This window comes from Saccopteryx leptura, chromosome 7 (genome assembly GCF_036850995.1).
Source record: "Saccopteryx leptura isolate mSacLep1 chromosome 7, mSacLep1_pri_phased_curated, whole genome shotgun sequence".
NCBI classification, from domain to species: Eukaryota; Metazoa; Chordata; class Mammalia; order Chiroptera; family Emballonuridae; genus Saccopteryx; species Saccopteryx leptura.
The window spans coordinates 56,133,178-56,158,470 of NC_089509.1; the positions used below are offsets into that span (position 1 = coordinate 56,133,178).

Genomic DNA, 25,293 nt, shown 5'->3' on the forward strand with positions numbered 1-25,293 from the left:
TATCAATGTTTCTGAGTTTTTGGGGTATATACCCAGTAGAGGGATTGCTGGGTCATAAGGTAATTCTATTTTCAGTTTTTTGAGGAACCACCATACTTTCTTCCATAATGGTTGTACTACTTTACATTCCCACCAACAGTGTATGAGGGTTCCTTTTTCTCCACAGCCTCTCCAACATTTGTTATTACCTGTCTTGTTAATAATAGCTAATCTAACAGGTGTGAGGTGGTATCTCATTGCAGTTTTGATTTGCATTTCTCTATTAACTAACGAAGATGAGCATCTTTTCATATATCTGTTGGCCATTTGTATTTCTTTCTGGGAGAAGTGTCTGTTCATGTCCTCTTCCCATTTTTTTATTGGATTGTTTGTTTTTTGTTGAGTTTTATGAGTTCTTTGTATATTTTGGATATTAGGCCCTTATCTGAGCTGTTGTTTGAAAATATCATTTCCCATTTAGTTGGCTGTCTGTTTATTTTGTTATCAGTTTCTCTTGCTAGCAAAAACTTCTTAGTCTGATGTAGTCCCATTCATTAATTTTTGCCTTCACTTCTCTTGCCATTGGAGTCAAATTCATAAAATGCTCTTTAAAACCCAGGTCCATGAGTTTAGTACCTATGTCTTCTTCTATGTACTTAATTGTATCAGGTCTTATGTTTAGATCTTTGATCCATTTTGAGTTAATTTTAGTACAGGGGGACAGACTGTAGTCCAGTTTCATTCTTTTGCATGTGTACCACAGCTTTTTAATCCACTCATCCACTGACGAACACTTGGGTTGTTTCCAGATCTTGGCTATTGTGAACAATGCTGCTATAAACATGGGGATGCATTTCTCCTTTTGAATCAGTGATATGGTGTTCTTGGGATATATTTCTAAAAGTGGGATGGCTGGGTCAAAGGATAGTGGAATTTTTAAAACATATATATATGTCCAAGCCTTTTTCTCCTTTTAAAAATTTGATAATTGTATTTGAAGGGTCTTGCTTTCTATGGCAACCTTGGAAGGTAATATCCTATTGACCTAAGATACACCTCATCTAAGTGATGCCTTATTTTTTTCTAAGTTCCTAAAATATATTGTTTTTACACATGGTAAGCATTCAGTAAATAAATACTCGTTAAATGAATGAGTGAAAGTGAGAACTTAAGCTTAAGCTGTGACTTTAAACTGCCAGTTTAAATATTTTAAAAATGATAATCAAGTTAAAGTGACTAAAACCAGAAATTAGTTTTCTACAACAAAAGAACTAAAGTTATGCTTACAGTAGTTGCCATTTAAAAAAAAATACATTATTATTTTTTTTAATTAAAAAATAGTTTATGTAGTTTGCAATGAGCAGAAGCTACCATGTGAGTGGTGTTTCTAGGCAATATAGGTGAATTCCTGGTTAAGATCATTTTGTTTCTACTTAGTAGGCAAATTCGATAATTATCATTCCGTTAAAACAAATAAGACATGAAATACTCTTTTCTTGACTTTGATAATACCACTCTTTCTTGGTTCTCCTATCTCCTTTTTTACTCATCTTCAAGGCTCATTTTTATTTACCTCTTCCTTTTACCACTCTTAGTTGTTTCATATCTTCTACTCAGTTGTATCTTCACTTAGCTTCTGCTATACCTTTTTTTTTTTTTTAAGTGAGAGGAGGGGAGGTAGAGAGATAGACTCCGGCATGTGCCCCACCTGGGATCCACCTGGCAACCCCTGTCTGGGGCTGATGCTCAAGTCAACTGAGGTATCCTTAGCACCAGAGGCCAGTGCTTGGACCAACCCAGCCACTGGTTGAGAGAGGGAGAGAGGGGAAGAGAGTTAATGTTTGCTTCTCATGTGTGTCCTGACTGGGGATTGTACCCAGGACATTGGCATGCTGGGCCAACACTCGATCCACTGAGCCAACTGTCCGGGGCTGCAGTACCTATTTTGGGGGGTATTTTTCTGAAGTTAGAAGTGGGGGGCGGCAGACAGACAGACTCCTGCATGTGTCCAGTGGGGATCCACCCGGCATGCCCACCAGGGGGTGGTGCTCTGCCAATCTGGGGCACTGCTTTGCTGCAACAGGAGCCATTCTAGTGCCTGAGGTGGAGACCATGGAACCATCCTCAGCACCTGGGCCAACTTTGCTCCCATGGAGCCTTGGCTGTGGGAGGGGAAGAGAGAGATAGAGAGAAAAGAGAGTGGGTAGGGTGGAGAAGTAGATGAGTGCTTCTCCTGTGTGCCCTGGCCGGGAATTGAACCCAGGACTTCCGCACACTGGGCCGACGCTCTGCCACTGAGCCAACCAGCCAGGGCCTGCAGTACCTATTATTCCCAAATCTCTAGTTCTAGTCTGCAACTTCTTGGTGAACTCCAGACCCAAATTCTTATACATACATGTTTCATTCTCAACATATATAACATTAATTTAATCTCTTTCAACCCAAATTTGTACTCTTCCTCTGTTTTCTATTTTAGTTAATGCTACTACAGTCTACTGTGTCTTACATTATTGTTACTACTGTTTTTGCTTTGTTATAATTTTCATTGAGTTTTAAAACTCAGAGTATATAAAATATTGGGATTTCTTATTTACTTTAGAAGTTCCATATTGTATTATATTGTATCACATTACAGAATGTACATTATTATTTGTAAGAGCTACATCATATTAGAAGTAGATGATGAATTGGTTTCAAGTACTCAGGCTCCTCGACGTTGTTAAGTGCATGATGTTCAGTAAGCAGATTTGCCAAGGTTATACAGCTGTTCCAAGGCTGATTGGCGTTAGCACTCAGGTCTCCTGAAACACAGCACACGTTCTGCTACGCTCAGTGCCTCTCATTTACATATTTGGTGGATGAATAATGGAACTTTGCTTTCATATTTTCATAAGAACCGTGGAGTAGGAAATATATCATCATATTATAATTTCATTTTATTATTTAACACAAATTAATTACACATACAAGGCAAGGCATTTATTTGTGAAATTATCCTAAGTATAAAATGGCTGGATTCTAAAGAAATAATAATCTTCTTTTTCTCTTATAGACCACTTCACCTGCATTGTGAAGGTGCTTTTTACTCTACTGTACACACAAGCTCTTGCAGCACTTTCAGTTAAATGCAGTGAGGAAGATAGATCAGCCTGGAAAGACACAGGAGCTGTCAAAAAGGTAGTGTCTTGTTTGAATTTGTCATTTAGTCCTTCAGTAAACTTTTTAAGTTGAAGGTATGAGTGAAGGAGATTAGGTGTTTGAAAGACAAAATGAGTTATTAACAATTTTTTAATTGGAAATGGGATGCCTTCAGGCTACAAAAGTTAAAAATGTTTCCTTTGTACAGTGAGGCCTTGTGCATCTATCATTACACCTTGGCCCTCTCCCCATTATGTTTGGGCACTTTTGCTTTGCTTTTGTTACAAGCCTTAAACTAACACAGTGAGGAAGTAAAATTATGTCTGCAAACTTACCCATTTTACTTATCTGTCCTTTTCTTCTTCTTGCCCCTATTCCCAGTCACAATCCAAAGATGGCTTTTCACTCCTTACTTCTAAATTTAAAAATCCTAAGGTGAAAGATCTATCAGAAATGTATAGTGTGTAAATAATACAGTTATGTTTGAGATATAACTCGATTATTATACTTATAAATTTAATACATTAAATTTTGTTTGAGGCTTTTTTTCTATTGGCATTGTAAATTTGCTTCTTAGATATATTATGTGCCTAAAAATAAAATATATACTGAACCTAAAAAGTATCCTAACCTGTTCTGAATTGTACCTCTTTAAATTTTGCTTTTTTCTCATGTTAGAATATATTTAAGTCCTTAGCATATTTAAAGTTCCCTTTAGTTAAAATTTTGTAAACAATTTAGAAAAAACGTGCAAGTTTAGTTAAATGTTAAGTATTTTCAGTGGCTTGAGAAAAAAAGGAATTGAAGAACTAATTGAGTGGTTTGACTAGAGATGGTTTTAAATAAGAAGGTTACTTTAGTATTTATTTGGGGAAATTAGTAGAAAAATAATAGATATAGCATAAATTAAACTTTTTGATTGGCTTATAAACTCTTAAAGAGGTTTTCTACCTCATTGAAAAGTTTCTGTTAAAATCATATCTACTTGTATCAAAGGAGAGAAAACTCATTATAAATATATGAAATGTATTCAATGTAAATCTTCATTTTTATCACGAGTTTACTCTCAAATCATGACTATGTGTACAAAAAGTTAGAGTCACAAAGTTCATTATGTCTCAATTAGGGGCCTGGGTGGTTGGCCCTGAGTACTCAGCCAAGCTCCTACCACTAAATAGAGAGATCACTTTTTTAGTCAAGACATAAAAACTTTCTAAACTTCAGTTTTCTCAAAGGTAAATAGAATTTGGAATATATGACTTACAAGATGCCTCTTTTTCTAAAATTCTGTTATTCTAAATTCCAAAATGGATTTTTGTCTTTTTCTACAATGATTTTTCTTCCTTGTTCCTAGTTGATTCTTAGATCATTTTGCATTTTGCATTTTGCAATCATCTTTCTTTTTTTCTAAATATTCTTTTAATTCTTTGAACACACCCAAATCTAGTATCTGGATTGTTAGTATTTAAATCAAGTATATTAGTTTTCTCTGCTGTGTCCTTGTTTAACTATGTTTTCTTAGTAAGCTGTCTAATAATGAAAAAGTATACGTTTAAAATACTTTCTGATATAATTTGGGTCTAAATCTATTCATCTAACTGAAAAAATGAAAACTAATGACAGAAAATTACATAATTGTAAATCTATGATGGAAGGAGCATGAACTAATTTAGGTAACTTGTATTAATTTTCTTTCTTGATTTGATAATTGTTACTTATTTTAAAAAAAATGCTTAATACAACATTTTTATGTTTACTTATTTAGTTTTTTTCTTCTTATTTCAAGTTAGAGGAGAAGAGGCAGTGAGACAGACTCCTACATGTACCCTGACTGCGATTCACCCGGCAACCCCCGTCTGGGGTCAATGCTTTGCCGGTCTGGGGCTGTGCTCTCTACTGAGCTATTTTTAGTACCTGAAGTGGAGGCTCCATGGAGCCATCCTCAGTGCCCAGGGCTGAGGTGCTTGAATCAATCGAGCCATGGCTGTGGGAGAGGAAGAGAGAGAGAGACACACACAGAGAGAGACAGAGAGACAGAGAGACAGAGAGAGAGCGAGAAGGGAGAGGGGGAGAAGGGGAGAAGCAGATGGTTGCCTCTCCTGTGTGCCCTGACTGGGAATTGAACCTGGGATATTCACGTGCTCGGCCAACGCTCTGCCACTGAGCCAACCAGCCAGGGCCAACATTTAATATGAGTTAGATTCTTACCAGAAGAATCTTATTAGAAATTTATAGCCACATAAATTGCTTTAATGAGTGAAAACAAAAATTACAATATTCTGTAGGTTGTTTTGCTATGTTATAGCTTTTTCTGCAGTTGATTTAAACATTTAGGTGTGTAGCAACAACTATATTTATGAGTAATGAAGTGTATCATTGTAACTTCTTTACTTAAATTGCTGTATTATTCATTTCTACCTGTTTTTCATTCCTTTCTTCCTTCTTTTCTTCTCATCCCTTTTCTCCTTTTTTTTTTTTCATTGTGTTTCATTGATTCCATCTTTATACTTCCTTATCTTCGGGTATGATAACTCTAGTGAAAACAGATTTTTGCCACATCAGACCTGCCCCAGGGCAATAAAAACATTTTTCAAAATGATACTAGAGTTAATTTAATAAGGAGGTTCAGTTGTGTTGGAAAAATGGTCATTACAATTAGTATAAATTGTGAGGGTTTTTTTTGTTCTTTGGAATATCTGTCAAAAGATGCATTATTCCAAATTTCTTAATCTGGGGTTTTTTTCATTTGTTTTGTTTTGCTGGGGCGTAGGACCATTGCATGTACTCAAAGGACCTGTCACCCCCAAAAGTTTAAGAAGCACTACAATTAAACAAAGCCTCTACCCAACACAGCATTTATTGTATCTCTCGACCCTTTTCCTTTTCTTTACTTAACCCACATACCTTTGCCATCTCTCCCATAAGATTCTTCTGATTTTAATTCTAGTTCTTTCATCCATGGTCTCAGAAATCCTCCTCTTAAGCTTTATGAGCCTACTCTTTGGTTTATTCAAATATCACTTATATAAAATATGCTTTACTAATACTTTCTTATATATGAAATTATTGTCTTATGTGATCCTCTTTTTTAAAAAATTTGAGAAGAGCCCTGGCCGGTTGGCTCAGCGGTAGAGCGTCGGCCTAGCGTGCGGAGGACCCGGGTTCGATTCCCGGCCAGGGCACACAGGAGAAGCGCCCATTTGCTTCTCCACCCCTCCGCCGCACTTTCCTCTCTGTCTCTCTCTTCCCCTCCCGCAGCCAAGGCTCCATTGGAGCAAAGATGGCCCGGGCGCTGGGGATGGCTCTGTGGCCTCTGCCCCAGGCGCTAGAGTGGCTCTGGTCGCAATATGGCGACGCCCAGGATGGGCAGAGCGTCGCCCCATGGTGGGCAGAGCGTCGCCCCATGGTGGGCGTGCCGGGTGGATCCCGGTCAGGCGCATGCGGGAGTCTGTCTGACTGTCTCTCCCCGTTTCCAGCTTCAGAAAAATGGAAAAAAAAAAAAAAAAAAAAAAAATTTGAGAAGAGTTTAGTAAAGGGACCTGATTTTTAATTAAAGTATAGTTAAGATACAATATTGTTGGTGTTATTATAATCAGGACATAATAATCCTGTATGGCTGAGTGAATATGGCAGAAAGGATAGAGGAATGATTTAAAAATAATACGAAGAATTGATTGTCAAAAGAGGCATATGCAGGAAAGTTCTAAGATGAAAAACTCCAACAATGCCAAAATAAATTTCATCAATTTGATATTTATTGCTTATATTTTTGTTATGCAAAGGGACACATGTAAAATACAAAGCCAGTTCTTAACATTTTGGAATTTACAGTCTAGTTGAAGAGAGCACAGTGACATGTGTGAAACATTAGGGACTATATATAAACAGATTGAATATCATCAAATAAAAACTCTCTGGTCCAGGCTTTCAGGGCCTTAAAAATTAAGGATAAAGTTATATTCCACAGCATTTACTCAATAATTTACTCAATTATTAGTGGTACATTGAATGTCTTAGGTATGTAGCTATTTTTTATCTTTTGGATTCTTTATTTTTATTTTATTTTATTTTACTTTTGAACTTTATTGGTGTGACACTGGCTAACATAATTAAATAGGTCTCAGGTACCTAATTCTACAATACATCTCTGTACACCATATTGTGTTTTACCCCTCCCCCGAGTCAAGTCTTCGTCGATCACCACTTATCACCCCTATTCCCTCCTTCACCTCTAACCCCTTCCCCCCCTGATATTTTCCACACTGGATTATTTTCTTAGGAGATTTTCCAAGAGTGGGAATTACTGGGTCAACACATTTACATATGTTTATTTATACTTACATTGTATAATTCATATGCTGTCTTTTAAGGAAGTACTTAATCATCTACCTAATTTCATTGTGAATCCAGAGGTATACTGTTACATGTAGGTTTTGAGGAATTGAAGTGTACATACTTGAAATATAATAATTATGCTGTATTCATTAAAAAGTGGTCTTTTCAATGTTAATTTGTTGTAAATTCAGTGACTGATAGAACTAATCTTTTAATTTTTTCTAGAATACATGTGATGCAGAAAAGTCTTACAAAGTATTATTGAACTTTGTGATAAGTGAACTATCTAAAGGAAAGTTATACCATGAAGAAGGATCTCAGGAGTGTGCAATGGTATGCTCTCTCTAAAATTAGATGTAGTAGTTTAGTTAAAATTTTAGATTTTGTTACTATTTTGAATATAATTTTTAAAACTATATCTATTATAGAATGAATTATTTGGATTTTCTTTTTTTAACTTTAGGTTAGTCCTATTGCTTGGTCTCCTGAATCCATGGAAAAATACTTACAGGACTTCTGCTTACCTTTCCTCAGAATCACCAGCCTTCTTCAGCATCATCTTTTTGGGGAAGATTTGCCTAGTTGCCAGGTACAATTTGGGGTAGAGATTAGGGAATCTTCTTTTAGTCTAGCTCATGAATAAATATTTACAATACTTACTATTATTATTTTTTATATTTGTTACCATCCATTCATTTTTATTATAGCATCACTAATATTTGATATTTGAACAGTTTTGGATTAGATCAGTGATAAGAAATGCTCAGTACTTTAACAGGATCGTAGGATTCATATTGACATATTTATCACTATCTCTATGGATATATTTATCACTAATTATCTACTTTTAATATTCTTTTAAAAGTTATATTGATCAGAAAGCTGGTTATTTGAAGATAAGATGGAATTTATGTAATTTTAGAACAGAAAAATGTTTGATTTGTAGCCAGTTATATTAAAACATGGATGAATAAATTATCACTGGTTTAATCTATTTCTTGTAACTGTTGGTCAATGTGGTTATACAAGAAAGTGACAGGGTAGGAAACCAGAAGGGAAGGAAATAAAACTATGCTTATAGAACCATGTTTCTGGCATTGTCTCCCATTTATTTTCAGTGAACTTGATGTGGCATTTAGACATTTATCATAGTTATGGTCTTTGAAACCTGAAGTATATCAGAATTAAGAAGTTGATTGTGCCTTTAGCATTAAATAATTTGGTTTCTTTGTTTTTTATCAAGTGATTTGAGATAAACTTGGCACCTTGATCCCCAAACCTTTTATTTAGAGTTATAAGATACTGAAAAAATTAAAAATATTCAAAAATTCTTTATATCAGTGTATTGCACCAATGTTCTAGGAGAATCTTATTTTAAAAAAAGTAGGGATTAAATTAAGCAGTGGGATTTTTCTTTTTTAACAGTAATCCAGGCACTGGAAGCTAAAGTGAATTAAAAAATATAAATATTTCTAAGATAATAAATGATGGTGTTTTAACCAGACATACATCAGGGTTGTCTGAGAGCTATTTTGTAGTCACTAGAGGAATGGATAGGTAAGAGACCTGTGGAGTCTTGGTCTTGTAAAATCAACTAATTCACATGAAGACTGACTGCATCTTTAATCAAAGTACCTCTAACGTAAGAAGTCACCCCTAGAACTAATGATAGTGAGCATGGGCACAAGGAAGGGGCTGCCCAACCAGGACATTTATCTCCATCCTTTCTTTCTCTTTCCGATTGTGGTCTATCCCAGCTACGTACATTTACTTTCCACTCATTCCCTTAACCCCACAAAATCTGTTTTTTCTCTCTACCAATACTGTCCTGCAGCCTCAAATGTCATTAAGGACCTTCTGATTGCAGCACTATTTGATATGTCTCGTCACACCTTCCCTTAATCTCTCCCCTCCGCTGGGTCCCGTGACACTGCAGTAGGAGTTGGCAGACATACTTTTGCAGTAGAACCCTTCTTTCAAATGAGATCTTGCCTAGAACTCCCAAGTAATTACCATAGCTTTATAGAAAGATTTGAAATCACACGTTGTAATTCCTAAAAATTTGCATAACTGGTATTGGGCTATAAATCTTGTATTGTTCTTACTAAATATTATACCATTTAGATCTAACCACTATCTCTAAATCTCATTGTTGCATGGTGGTATTCCAATATACATATATTTCACATTTTACTTCTCTTGGGTGAACGTCTAGATCTTTGCTATTACAGAAAAACTAAATTGCCACAATGAACCTCATGTCTTGTGTACTTTAAACTTTCTTTGAGTTCTATTCCTACTTATGGCATTGCTGGATCCATAGGACACATTATGCCTGTTTGCTTTCTAAAATGGCTGCTCCAGGTTCACATTTTCATTTGCAATGAATGAAGGTTCTTGTTTTCTGCCCTCGACTTGTCCACAGTTCTTATTATCCAGTGTACTAATATTTGCCAGTCAGATGGATACAAAGTATATGCTTATAGTTAATTTAATTTGCCTTTCTCTAATTATATATGTACTTGGTCCTCTGTTTATATGTGCATTAGCCATTTAAATTTTTCTCTGTATATTTCCTATGCCTATTATTTGACCATTTTTAAAACTTGGGTTTTCTGCCTTACTGGTGGTGGTGCAGTCGATAAAATGTTGACCTGGAACATTGAGGTCGCAGGTTCAAAGCCCAGAGGTCACTGGCTCTGAAGATTGGGGGGGTCAGGGGCTCCTCAGCAGAGTCAGTGGCTTGAAGGGGAATGGAAAGGTGGGCGTTGGGAAGGAATTGTCCACATGATCCCAAAGCGCACTAGCTTGAGCCCAAAGGTCACTGGCAGGAAAAGCCCAAGGTCACTGGCTTAAGCAAGGGAACAATGGCTTGGCCCTGGTCAAGGCATGTACCAGAAGCAATAGCACAATTAAAGTGAAAGCAGCTATGAATTGATGCTTCTCATTCTTTCTCTCCCTTCCTGTCTCTCTCTCATTCTCTGTCTCTAAAAAAAAAAGAAAAGTTGAATTTTCTGTCATGTCTTGCTGCTCTTTTGTCAGTTTAACTCATTGCAGGTATCTTTTCAAAAACTGTTGTTTGATTGTATTGCCCTTTGTGGAACAGAAATGTTCATAGTGACAGACCTGTCACTTTTCCCCTATGACTTATGCTTTTGGAATCTTACTTTAAAAATCCTTCTTCAATCTGAGATTTTGAAGTTATTTTGTATTTTCTTTTATTATAGTTTTATCTTTCATAGTTTTCTCTTTAGATTTAGATTTTTATTTAACCTGGAATTTATTTTATAGTAAGATATTAAGTAAAGATCTAATTTTTCTCCATTTAATAGGACAGTTTTTCTCACACTATTTATAAAACAATCTATTTATAAAATAATCTAACTATTTTCCACTGTTTTTTTTTTCTAACAGGTTTCTTCTGTTTCTAGATTCTTTATTGTATACTATTAAGCTATTTGCTCCTGTACTAGTAACAGGCTACTTCAATTACTATGGTTTTATTATAGACATTATATCTGGTAGGGTGTTTCTTCTTTTATTTCGTCTAACATTCTTTTTGCTAAATTATTTTTTCTAATTATTTTTGTTAGCTAAATATGGACCTTTATTCTTATATATAAATTTTATAATCAATTTGTAAATTTTCTTCCCAAGTCCTGCAAGGTGTTAGATGAGAATTACTTTGAATTTATAATTTTAAGGCATTGAACATAGTTTATATGTCAATTTATTCAGTCCATCTTTTAATGCTTTTCATAGAATTTTTAAATTGTCATATTAAAGGTTGGAGCATTCTCTATAAAGTTAATCTTAGAGGCTTTATAGTTAGTTTCTCTTTAAATGATATCTTATTTTCTGTAACATTCTTTGCTTCTTGCTGATGTAGAATATTTTGAAAGTTTCTTCCTTTTAAATCTTTATTACTCTGTGGTCATCTTAATAACACATTGTTGACTGGTAATTTTATGCAGAAGTTATCTCATGTCACCAGCTATTTTTTTGTAATTGAGAATGAAAGTGAAACAATCTAAATAAACTTCAGTACACTTTATTTATACATAATAAGTTTAAATGAAACTTTGTACATATGTGCTACATATTACATTTTATACATGTCATAGATTTTAGTAATTTTTTGGGGGGTGGTATACTGTAGCAACCACCTACATATAATGGTACACAACATGTTTTGTAAATATATCTGGTTTCCCTGTGCTTTCCTTTTGAAACACATACTTTACACGTTCTAGTTGGATTGAACATAATGAAGAAAGCTTTTAAAATACCCTTGATATGTATGTTCAAACTGCGAGCAGTTAAAAGATAGCCCAAGTTTAGACAGCTCGATACTGTGATTATTTTTGTTTACCGTACCTTCGATTTTGTGATCTCACGCCTGGAGGAGTGGAAGTAAAGGAGTCTGCATGAGAGTATAGAACGGTGTGCTGTTTTTCGAACTTTGACCCTCAGGACGAAGAGTCACAAATACTATAATCCTATATTACCTTGAGTTTCAAAAATTGAGATAGCTAATGCAAGTGCAAACACGAGTTAATTTGTGAGCGGTCAACATTGTGTTTTAATGCATGTCTAGTATTATTTAGAGCAGTGGAAGTATTAGCATCCTTTTTTTTTTTTAAGATGAGAGGAGGGGAGATAGTGAGGCACATTCCCATATGTGCTCCGACTGAGATCTACCCAACAACTCCATCAAGGGCCAATGCTTGAGCACCAAGCTATTTTTAGTGCCTGAGACTGATGCACTTCAGTGGAGCTATCCTCAGCGCCTGGGCCATGTTCAAACCAATTGAGTCACTGGCTGCGGGAGGGGAAGAGGAAGAAAAGAAGGAGAATGAGGGGGGAGAAGCAGATGGTTGCTTCTCCTGTCTGCCTTGACTGAGAATCGAACCTAGGACATACATATGCCAGGCTGACCCTGTATCCACTGAGCCACTAGCCAGGGTCTGTTGGCATCCTTTTCTTGTGCCCTGCCCCAAATAAAATGCTGCTAAGTTTCTTGTGAGTGTCTTTTTGTTTTTATTGTAAATGGGATCATTTAAAAATTATTTTCTAATATGTTGTTGAATGTAGAAATCTAATTGGAATTTTAAACATTAATCTATATTTGCTGATAAATTCAGTGATTATTTCTAATAGCCAGGAGGCTCTTAACAGTATATTTTTATAAGATTTTATTTATTGATTTTAGAGAGAGGGGGGGGGAGAGAGAAAGTATAGGGGAGTGGGGAGGAACAGGAAGCATCAACTTGCTTCTCATATGTATCTTGAAAGAGGAAGCCCAGGGTCTTGAACAGGCAACCTCAGCATTCCAGGTTGATGCTTTATCCACTGATCAAAGGTCAAGCTAACTGTACTTTTTTATTTTTCTTAACTTAGAAGCAGGGAGGCAGAGAGACATACTCCTGCGTGCGCCCCTATGGGGATCCACTTAGCAAGCCCCCTACAGGGGGAAGCTCTGCCCATCTGAGGCCATTGTTTCTGCTGCTTGGCAACTGATCTATTTTAGCACCTGAGGCAAGACCATGGAGTTGTCCTCGGTGCCGGGGGGCCTGCTTGCTCCAACTGAGTCATGGCTGAGAGAGGGAAGGGAGAGATAGAGAGAAGGGAGAGGGTGAGGGGTGGAGAAGCAGATAGTTGCTTCTTCTGTGTGCCCTGACTGGGAATCGAACCCTGGACATCCACATGCTGGGCTGATCCTCAACTGCTAAGCCAACTGGCCAGAGCCAAACAGTACATTTTTAATTAAACATTTTGTTAACCTTGAGAAATCATCAAGAATGGTACCTACTACATGTTCTAACAACAGAAAGCCTGCAATTTAGTTAAATGTCTCAGTCTAACACTATTTCTGCTACCACAGTAGGGCTAATTATAGTAACCTATATGGTTCTCTTTTTTCTATTTAAATTCCTTCTCTCTTATTTATCCTCTAACTCTGGAATTCTTAACAGAGAGATTTAAGGTAAATTTTTAATTCCATAGCATGCGTTGCATTAGAAAATAAATACCCTCTCTCAGTAGAGCAGGATAACTATATGTGTATGAAGCAACAAAACCTCAAATGATCTGAAGTAGACATTGACAAAATTGAAAAATAGACAAATCCACAATTGTAGCTGGGAGCTTCAGTGTTCTCTCTTAGTAGTCAATAACAAGTAGACAGAAAATCAACTCAGATAAATGGAACCTGAATAATACTGTCAATCAAATTGATATAGTTGACATCTATAGAATACTTCACCAAACAATAGCAGAATGCATATTTTTCACAAGTGCACATGTAGCATTCACTAGAATATACCATATGCCAAGCCATAAAACAAATATCAATATATCTAAAAGAATTGAAATTATGTATTTTCTGTCAACATAGAATTAAATTAGAAGTCAGTAATAGAAAGAAATATGGAAATCCCCAAATATGTGGGAATTCAACAACACACTTCTAAATAACTTGGGTATCAAAGCAAAAATCACAAGGAAATTAGAAAATACTTAAACTGAGTGAAAATGAAAACAACATAGTAGAGGTGTTTACTCGGTTTGGAAGGATTAATTTTATCTGAATGGTGCTAGGTAATCTAGAGTCATTCAGTGGGGTCAGGAAGGGCCTCCTCGGGGAGCTGGCATTTGAAAGATGATAGGAGTTTGTTCAGTGGACGGGAAAGTTGACATACTAGCCTCAGAAATGGTTTTTCAGTTAAATAAAGGGATTGGGGAGTATATTTTGGTGTTTATAAGATTAACAGACTCCGTAAAAATCAACTTTCAAAATGTGAGTCCTTGGATGACTGGTTTCTCTGGGTCTGTTATTGAGCAGAACTTCAGATTGCCTGGCACTTTTATCTCTAAAGTTTGTAAAAATTCCCTCCTCCTTTTAAAACTGCTTTGTTTCACACTCATTCAGGACCCAGGGAAATGACTTAGCACAGCCTCTCGTAAATGCCATGCTTTTACTCTTGTTCTTTATCCACACCGACAGTATGGCTTTTTAACCAAAAATCACTTTTCCTTTGCCCCCAACTAACTTTGTTCTCATAGAGTAACTAGGTTCTTGTCAACTATACTCATCAGATGTGTGGCAATACTATTTAAAAATAAATGTATTAAAGAAGCAGATGCTAAGGCACTTAGTAGTTGGATTTCACAGAGGAATATTGTAAGGCTATTGGAATGTAACAGCTAGGCACCTTTGTTGCTCTTTGCTTATTCTACTCCCTTCACTTTTCTTTAATGACTCAGTTATGAAAGTTTTCTTATCATCCAAAAGTAATTAATGAGAATGACACTTAAAATATCTATAATGTGAAGTGTTCTTGATGAAATATGTGAGAATTTTCTATTTTGTGTCTAAAAGGAAGAAGAGGAATTTTCAGTTCTTTCCAACTGTCTGGGACTTTTGCCAACATTTTATCAAACAGAACATCCATTCATCAGTGCCTCCTGTCTGGATTGGCCAGTTCCAGCGTTTGATATTATATCTCAGTGGTGTTCTGAGATGAATTCATTTACTGAAAGACATGCAGAACAAGGAAAGGTATGTAAAAGGAATAGTGCTCATTTGCCATAGTGGTGATATGCTAATAGATCAGAGGATAATGAAGAATTTAAAAGTTAGGTCATCTGTTCTTGGAAGCACTTATTAAACTATATTGAAAAAATGATTTACTTATGGAAATTTATGAATATAAAAGCAGAAATATTTCATTCAACAAAGCTAAGGTATTACTAATGTCACTTTTAGTTTGTTTGGGTTGTCAGATTTTTGTTTTGTTTTGTTTTTTTTTTTTTTTGTATCTTTCTGAAGCTGGAAACGGGAGGCAGTCAGACAGACTCCCACATGCGCCCGACTGGGATCCACCTGGCACGCCCACCAGGGGGCGATGCTCTGCCCATCGGGGTGTTGCTCTGTTGCGACCAGAGCCACTCTAGTGCCTGAGGCAAAGGCCATGGAGCCATCCCCAGCGCCTGGGCCATCTTTGCTCCAATGGAGCCTCAGCTGCGGGAGGGGAAGAAAGAGAGAGAGGAAGGAGAGGGGGAGGGGTGGAGAAGCAGATGGGCGCTTCTCCTGTGTGCCCTGGCCGGGAATCGAACCCGGGACTTCCGCACGCCAGGCCGACGCTCTACCACTGAGCCAACCGGCCAGGGCTTGGGTTGTCAGATTTTTATTGAATCCTTAAATAATCATGACATTAGACTTTGTGATACAAAGGAATTTTAAAATAGACAAGAAACTTGTCGACTTATAGGAAAGAGAATTGTCACATAATTGAAGATTTGGACTAGCAGATCTAAAAGGTCATGTCTGTCACTAAAATTTGCTGGGCCAGTGCTGCCAGCTCAGCTGGTGAAAAGTTTTGTGTTGGAGAGTGGGGATATCAGTGGGCAGTTGGATGCCCTAGTCTGGTGCTCAGACTTTTTCAATAGCCTGAACTACAGGTTTTGAAAAATGACATAATATGATGAAAGTAGTGTTTTATGGAGGTAATCCGATGGCTTCTTAGCAGGTAAATTGAAGTAAGGAGAGAGGGAAAGGGAAGCCGGAGATTATGTAGGGGGTGAAAAATCTATACTGTTGTTCTGATAATAGATATTAGAATATAACCAATGCAAGAGATATTTCAGAAAAATATATAGGACTTGGTGAATGGATATACATAACTGTAAGATCTTGAACTCAAATCATTAGAAGAATACTTATGAGTATACATAGTTCTGATAGGAACCTATTCCCAACACCATTGATGATGCCCCATTGCCTTTGGAGGAAGATATGTACTCCTTGCATAGCATTCAAGAATTTTTACCCTCTTGCTTGCCTTTCTAACCTCACTTTGGACCACTCCCCTGCCCACAACCCTGCTCAAATCAAAAGAATGTTTCTTAAGTGTGTTACATATTTTCAAACATCTGTACTATTGCTTATTGCTGTCACTTTAGATAAAGCAACCTTCTACCCTTCTCCTGTTGAATTAATCACAATTTTGCTAAGATATGTTACCTCTTCTGTGAAGCTTTGTCTGATAGTCCATCTTGCTCTGCAGTCCTAACCCCCTCCCTCTTCTGTGCTATATGACAGTACTTTTGCCACTGTCTCTTACAGTAGCCATGTTTATCACTTTGCTTATTGCATCTGGACTGTGGCTCCACAAAGCAAAAATTTCTTATCCCTGAATCACTGGTTCCTATAAAGTGCCTAATGACTAATAAATATTTGTGGAACAATTAAGTGGTGAGAAGATGTAATAGAATTGATGCAAGGGGATCCAAGTTTCAGTGAAAATAAGAATTTTTAATTTTAACATCAAAGAGAAAAGATGAGTATTTCAGAAGGAGGTGTCAGACTAGATTTAATCTTTTAAAATCGAAGTGAATAATAAAGGCAAGGCGAACATAAATGATAAATGTCTCTTGTTCATTTTATTTTTGTTGAAATCCTTAAAGAGATAATATCTCATACCTTTTTTTAAAAAAAGGGAAATTCAAGAAGTTAATTGAACTTTGTATGTTAAATATAAAAATCTTTTTTCTATCTAGTAATTTTGTTATTCACAGATTATCACTAGAATCTGAAGTTATATTTTAATGTCTGAAAACCTATGAGAAATGACTTGGAGTGAGAGATGGGTTTAATTGTAGAACCAGGACAGTAGAAAGTGTGGAGCATACTTAAAATTTTTTGTCTTCATATGTGCCATGGGTTAAGCAATAGATAAAAATTAACTTATTTAGTAATATAAGAGCAGGCTTACATTTTAGAGGAATGATTACTGGTGTTGATATTGATGGAGAATAAGAATTTATCATTTAAAAATATTTTATCTTTTTGTAAAATTGAGTGATATTTATTTGTTTTAGAGTCAGAACAGTAGATTACATTTATGTATTACTGTTTATGCAGAATTTTTACCAGTTATTTGAGTTGCATCACCCTCTGACCTGCATGCCTACTGTTCCTGCTCCACTCTGTTCTAGTTCGAACCCTGACTGGGACCCTAGGACAGCCAAATCTTCTTTACCAGGAATGTTAAATTTGAATAGAGGGATTTAGCAAGATAAACAATGAATTGAGCCAAGTAATCCAACAACAGTACCCTTGGAAGATAGTTTGAATTAGTGCTTCTAATGTTGTTTATCAGCTAAGATTCTTTGGTTGTAAACAGACAGTTTGGTTACAAACCTGTGGTTTGTTTTCTCTGAAGTGCTACCACTGATGACTGCCTCAGTCACTTTCCTTCCCTTCTCCTGTGCTTTAAGATTCAGATTGCTGGGGGAGAATCTGATTAGCCAAGTTTGCATCATATGTACACACTTCTGGTGGGGCAGGATCTTGTGATGGGGCCACCCTATCAGACTTGTATGGAGCAGGAAAAGAGGTTATTTTTGTTCCAAAAGAACTTGTAATGCTATTAATATAAGAATGCAGATAAGGATGTTAAAGAAATGGAAAAGAAAAAACATTGGTAGCCCACTACCTGCACATCTTACTTACCCAGGACAGAGACATCCTTCTTCCCATTCATAGAGTTTCACTACTTTCTCTGTTCAAAATAAAGTAACCGTCACATCACCTTTACAACCACAGATGCATCTACCACTTTTCCAAGTATGTAGCCTGAGTGATTCCCAATAATTTATATCATCGGGCCTCAGTGAACCTAGAGGGTCTGAGAGCTGTTTATTCCTTTTGTGATTTGTTGTACTCACATCTCAATTGTCTAGAAAATTTTAATTAGCATCTACTCACCCTGAATTCAATAGTAAGAGACAGGAAAAAAGAATCAAAAATGTTGCAGAAATGTATACTACAGAAAGCAAGAAAATTTACAACCAGTCATAAAGCTGTAGTTAGTACATAGTCAAAGTATATGACTTTCTTTTTTCACCTCCTTTGACAGCACCTCAACTGGTTGGATTAGTTTGACCAAGGATGTAACTCAAACTTTATTCTGAGAGGTCTGAGCTCTGGTGATTGATCTTGTCTTGCTTATATAAGGCTGTAATAGTTTTGTGTTAAATTTTTACCTTTTATGCTTGGGACATGGTGGGGGATGAAAATTCGGGGTCTCTAAGTTTCAAACATACTGTTACAATTGTATGGTAATATTTCTGTTACTCTTGATAGTCTGGATCAATCCTTCCAGACAATGTTGTAAGCCACTCCCTTTCTTCTCTTAGTAGCGCGCGGGGGGGGGGGGGGGGGGGGGGGGACCTAGAATGGTTAGATGACATTTAGTTTCTAATTCAGTGGAGTCTGATGGGGGATGGTACACAGCTTCCTTAGGATGGCACTAAAGCTGCAGTTGAATCCAAAATAGCAGGGAAACAAAAATTAAAAATTGAATTCTCAGATGAAATCACGAGAGATACCACAAGCACTTTTCACTCCCTGGTTTCCTACCTGTGCAATTGCAGCTGTGAGAGAACAGTCACTCGTATGTGTTGCTGTTAAGATCATGTATTTCATTCAGTAGGAGCACATTCCTCATTCTATAGGTACTTTCTTATAGCTGCTACCATTTAAAAATTCATCAGCAAAGTGGTTTATTATTTAAAAGACAATTTTTTTTAGATGATTGAGTGTATGTTAAGATCAGTTAATCCCACAGACATCCCCCTATTGCCTCATACCTCTCTTTCTGAAGAAAGTTCTTTGATTAGAAACCATGTAGTATGGGCTGCTAGGCAGTTTACAACCTAATCTTATGTAGATAAGTATCAAGTTCAGGGAGAACAAATTGCTGTTTCTTCTACTGATGGAAGGTTTCCACTATAATCAACCCATTACAGAATATGTAATTTTTAGAGTCTAGGATTGGACACTGAGTACTGGCAAATAGCATATTGTAAGCCCGTATATATTGTCCTTATCCTTGCTTCTAGGGCCAATTTATCCATGAACTTATCAAAAAACATCAAGCTAGCTACTTCGTTACTGCATTGATAGATGAATTATGACTGTAGATAATGTGAGATGATCACCATATGAGTTGCCTGCCATCTGTACAGTTTCTTAAGATAATAGATTCACCCTGGCCTGTTGGCTTAGTAGTAGTGTTGACCCAGTGTGTGGAAGTCCTGGGTTCGATTCCTGGTCAGGGCACACAGGAAAAGTGACCATCTGCTTCTCTACCCCTCCCCCTCCTCCATTCTCTATCTCTCTCTCTCCCCTCCCGCAGCCCTGGCTCCATTGGCTTCAGCGAGTTGGCCCTGGGCACTGAGAATGGCTCTGTGACCTCTCTCTCAGGTGCTAAAATAAATAGCTCGGTTGTGAGCATGGCCCAGATGGGCAGAGCATCAGCTGAAGATGGGGATCGCCGGGTGGATCTCAGTCTGAGTGCATGCAGGAGTCTGTCTCTATCTCTCCTCTTCTTACTTAAAATAAATAAATAAAAATTAAAAAAGATAATAGATTCATATTACATTTTATTTGTTAATTGAGTAGCATCTGGAAAAAAAATAGTGCTATTACCAATATTTTTATATACCTGCAAATAATCAGTAAAGGATACTCTTCAGAGAAATTGAACTAATTTGGCTGTTTTTTTTTCATACTTAAGCAGCAAATTTATGAAGAGTTGTAGCCCCAGCACTTATAGATACAAAAGATCTTAGCTTGAGGTGTAGGGATATTTTTACATCTTCTAGGAAGGAGACTGTAGATTATAAAGTATTGAATTAGAAATAATGAGCCCAAGCTGAGTAGCTTAGTTGTTTAGAGCATTGTTGAGATACCCCACGGTGGCGGGATCCATCCCCGGTCAGGGCACATACAAGAATCTACCAACGAATGCATAAATTAGTGGAACAACAAATTGATGTTTCTTTGTCTCTCTTTTTCTCCTCTCTCTCTCTCTCTCTCTCTCTTTCTCTCTCTAAAGTCAATAAATAAGAATTTAAAAAAGAAATAGAAATAATGAGCTAAAACAATGATCTTCCCTAAAGAAAAAGCCAATGAATTATTTGTTTATCTGAGAAAGGTCAAAACTTTATTTGTAAAAATATATAACTGTTTAAAAGCATATTTAAAAATGAGGATATCTAGATATATTTTCCTTGCATGCTTAGTTATGTTTAATATTTTTCTTTTAAAGTAATAACAAGCTTAAGTGTTTTGGGGTATTTTATCTAAATCTTGCATCATATTTTAAGTAGGAACAACATTAAAATAGAGTGGTAATTTTTGAAGTACTATTTTAGTCATTTGTAAAATGGGAATGAGAAGAGTGTTAATAAGAAAATAAGTCACATTTTTGGAGACAGATTTTCCATTCTTTAAAAAAATAAGTATTTTGTGATAGTGACTTAAATACATAGGACTTAATGAATATTTTTGGATAATGTTTTAGGCCTTGCTTATCCAAGAGCCCAAATGGAAATTACCACATCTACTACAGTTGCCTGAGAATTATAATACCATTTTTCAGTACTACCATCGAAAAACCTGTAGTGTCTGCACCAAGGTTCCTAAAGATCCTGCCGTTTGCCTTGTTTGTGGTACTTTTGTGTGCCTGAAAGGACTTTGCTGCAAGCAACAGAGTTACTGTGAATGTGTATTGGTAAGCATTGGTACTACTATAAAATTTATGAAAACTCAAATCTCATATCACATAGAAATATGGTATATATGGTCAAGCCAGCTCTAAAGGTTTAACTACTCTTTTGAATAAAATAAACACTTCGTATTAAGATTTCATTCTTCTTTTTTGTTTTAGTTTGTTTTTGTTCTTTTTAATCCAGTAGAAGGGTAAAAAAAATAACAACCAAAAAACTCTGGAGGCTTTAAGTAAAATGTTTCTTAAATACAGTTTTCTTCTTCTTCCTGCACTATCCTTTACTGGTAGATGTGTTTAAATGTTGTTCAATGAAACAGCAGTTATATATGCTATTATAAATGCTAACCTCTGAATTAGGTTTATATTGGCTTTTAATTGCTTTTCTAAATAATCCTTACTCAAATTATTAATAAAATATATAATTAATGAAGTGTTTGAAATGAGGTTGTAAATTTAACTTAGATGACATTATTAATAAAGTATCAGTTATTAATAGTGTTATTAATAAAGTGTTGGAAATAAAATTGTAAATTTAACTTAGATGAAATAATATTAAAATAAAAAATATTTGTTTTAAAATTAAAATATATTTCTGTTTTATTTAGAAGAAATTTACTTAAGAGAGTCTTGATTTTCTTATAAAAAGCCCATTTGATTAGGAAGTCAATTTATTTTTAATTTTTTAGCATTCACAGAACTGTGGCGCTGGAACAGGAATTTTCCTTTTGATTAACGCGTCGGTGATTATCATCATTCGAGGCCACCGCTTCTGCCTCTGGGGTTCTGTGTATTTGGATGCTCACGGAGAGGAAGACCGGGATCTCAGGTTAGATATACATGGATGTATTTGGGTGTTTTACTTAAGGTTGGTCAGTAAGAATAATGTGCCATTTCTGGCTTTGTAATGATAATATTTTTTTTATATTATGTAATTCTAACAGTCATTAATTTAGTGCTATTTCTAGTTTTTGAAATATTTTTTTATCAACATGCTAAGGAAACATAAAATAAATCAAATTACTATGGAATTTTTGCCACAAGAAATCTATTTTTAAAACGTGTGTGAAATCTTCTCTGTATTTTATTACTTTCAATACCTTTTTTCCGCTTTTTATTCTAGGCGGGGCAAGCCTCTCTACATTTGCAAGGAAAGATACAAAGTTCTTGAACAACAGTGGATTTCTCATACTTTTGATCACATCAATAAAAGATGGGGTCCACATTACAATGGACTCTGACTCACCACCTTGGCATTGCATTATATCATGATTTTCATAAGAATTTATCAACAATAAGCTTTAACTTAATTTTGGGAATTAATGCTTTTGCTGAGGGAAAAAAAAGGAAACATGTTATAAAGCCTTTCCAAAATTAGGTGCTTGGTAATTACATTAATGGTATAATAATTTTTTAAAAAGTATCTGGAGAACAGAAGTTACAAGTTAATTAATTCTTTAGTGATCATATAAAAAAATTACAATTAATAAGAAGCACAACTTGACAAAATTATTTAAAACTGATTCTCCCAGCAATGCATATCAACTATATTCATTGATATTTAGAGTGGGTGTGATTTATTTAAAGTTTTACTGCTTCTTTATATCTGTGTGTTTTAATTTGCATCTGCTAAACATAATGCATCTTTTCTCTCTGCCATTCTTGTGTTGATTTGAGATTTCTGCTGTATGTAATTAGAAAAAAAATGTAAAACGATTTATGTGAAATATGTATAGTAAAAGTTGGTCTAGTAGTAGAACTTTAAAACTTTTTCTTATTGTGAGGAATCTGTTAAATGTTTAAGGCTTTGCTGAAAACTTAATTCATTCTCAGGAATTTCATAAATATTCTCCCCAGGTAAATAATTGAAAAAGTTGTAAAATAAGTAGATAGCTGCTGTTAATATAATACAGTAAATTTTGGGAAATATGTGTGTGCTTGGGGGAGGGAGTCCTTAAAAATCAAAATTATCCATTTCAGTTAGATGAATTACTGGAGGTAGTAACAAATATATTTGATTATAAAATCAACAGTTTCAAGAGCATACACATGGAAGATTTTGAATCTGCACATGGCCCAGCCACATTTTTGTTTAAGTGACTGGATTGAAAATGCTCAGACTTCCCCACAAATGAAGCATAGTTTTGAAATTCCCTGTCACCTCAAGAGGTCCATCTACATGGTGTTTGTGCAATGTGATCACTGCTGTTTCTGCTTGGTTTCCTAAGGGGGCGGGAGGCTCAGTGGTGATGACCCTCGTGAATGAGCCTCACATCTGCATTCTTTTAGATGCTGCTGTGAAAAGCAATTTATATTTGTAGGGTTTTTAATTCAATAAGAATGGGAATCATTGAGCTGAAACCTACTCTACTAGTAGAGAAGGAAGATTACAAAAAAGCATGTTATATATTGCTACCGGAATTTTTCTTCCAAATAATTAAGTTAATGATTATTTCATACATAGTGCTATCAAGTAATTCCTGGTACTATGGACTTACATGACTTGTTATATAAAATTACATTTTTACATGTAAAAATAAACCAAAAATATCTAATGACAAAATATAAAAATTAAGTCAAATCTAACTTCTAAAAATCATGAATGACAGGACATTATAGAATATGCAAGTGGACATTAAATGATGGTATTGATCTAAAAACAGCAGAACAGTCCATATTCAGATATGTTCAAAAAGTCAAAAAATTACCTAAAGCTCTACAATAAAATACATGGAAACAGCTTGCTATTTTTATATATATTTCCAAAATATTAAGATCATTTTCTGAAAGGCTAGAATGATTCTGTTTTAAATAGCTGTCCTTTCCAACTCATTGCTACTTTTTAAAATAATGTATTGTAAGCTCAGCTTGTCATATATTTTGCATCAGTCATTCTGAATACCAGAGCATTTGTAAGTGTGGTTGAAGAGCAAAATGCTAATTTACATCTCTAGTAAATATTGTTTCAGGATTCATGAACTTGAATAATTCTACAGTTTGAGACTCTGATGCTATATATACATGGTATGATGTATTCAGATTTTGATTACTACATATTTAAAATGGAATGTTTCATGGTTGTGCATATGGATGTGAAGTGAAAATATTAGCCTTAACATTAAAATTTGGGTTTGATAGTGTTTATTTTGATATTGGTGAATTAGTCACCAGTAAATTAAAAAAAAAAAGCACTTGGTTGAAAATTGTACTTGAATACATACATGCATGCTGCTAAACCTAGAACTTTAATTTTTCCCCATAACTTTTTTAAGTCCCATTTATAAATCCACTCTTAAAAATAACAGGTCCAAGTTAGAGTGATGTGTGTATATTATTCAAAAAAAATGTACTGGTGTGATACCTTGTATGAATGGTCATTTAAATACAGTACATTACTGTAGAAGCTAAATCAATCTTTATAATTAAGCAGAAATGATAAAACTAGGAATAATCAACGTTGTAAGATATGTTAATAAAAACCTACTGTCATTTGGTTTGTGAAAGGTTCTTAAAATGTTTACTGTGTTTTTAAAGATATTGACAATAATGTATGTAAATGAGAACAGCTGATAAGATGAGAACATAACAGAACTAAGAGTTGCTTTATGATGGAGTCATGTATAAAGGGTTTCCTTTTTCCTTTTTATTTTGAGAGCTATTTCCTATTTCTTCTATCCTGTCTCAAAATTAATGCAAAGCTTTTGCTAAGTGTATGTGTTTTTGGAAGAGGGAGAGAAGAAAATGAGTGTGCAGATCTGAGGAATAGTGCTGTGGTCCTTGCTTTCCAAAAATTCCCAGTTAGACATGAGAAATCTAAAGTGCTTTATGATAATGGTCTTTCTGAGTGGTCTGCAGTGGTGTTTGAATTGACAGCCCTTGCCCTCCCCCTCCATCCTGTAGCTCACCAGCCAGATAGGAATCCATCTGTGTTCACAAACTTTTCTTTCTGCTTTAAGTATTTTGATATTTATTGATTTATGTGACTTAAAAAAGATGACGACAAAAAAGCACTGAAGGCTTGGAGGTTACAACCGTAGGAAGAAGAGATATAAGACCAAGAGTCTCTGTGGTCTCCAGGATTATAATTGCTAATTCTTTTATTTTTTTATTTTTTTATTTTTTGTATTTTTTGTATTTTTCTGAAGCTGGAAACGGGGAGAGACAGTCAGACAGACACCCGCATGCGCCCGACCAGGATCCACCCGGCATGCCCACCAGGGGCGACGCTCTGCCCACCAGGGGGCGATGGTCTGCCCATCCTGGG

The 25,293-nt window shown here is 35.6% G+C and overlaps 1 protein-coding gene across 1 annotated transcript in view; it reads left to right on the top strand.

Moving 5' to 3' along the window:
- The window catches only part of UBR3 (ubiquitin protein ligase E3 component n-recognin 3), a 236,238-nt gene extending 211,695 nt beyond the window's left edge, over window positions 1–24,543 (top strand). Inside the window, exons 33-39 of the mRNA XM_066345546.1 lie at window positions 3,032–3,156; window positions 7,678–7,785; window positions 7,916–8,041; window positions 14,834–15,013; window positions 20,826–21,035; window positions 21,719–21,858; window positions 22,153–24,543. Of these exons, the coding sequence (XP_066201643.1) occupies window positions 3,032–3,156; window positions 7,678–7,785; window positions 7,916–8,041; window positions 14,834–15,013; window positions 20,826–21,035; window positions 21,719–21,858; window positions 22,153–22,270 (1,007 nt within the window). The 3' untranslated portion in view covers window positions 22,271–24,543. The remainder of the gene's footprint in view (window positions 1–3,031; window positions 3,157–7,677; window positions 7,786–7,915; window positions 8,042–14,833; window positions 15,014–20,825; window positions 21,036–21,718; window positions 21,859–22,152) is intronic.
- The last annotated feature ends 750 nt before the right edge of the window (window positions 24,544–25,293 follow it).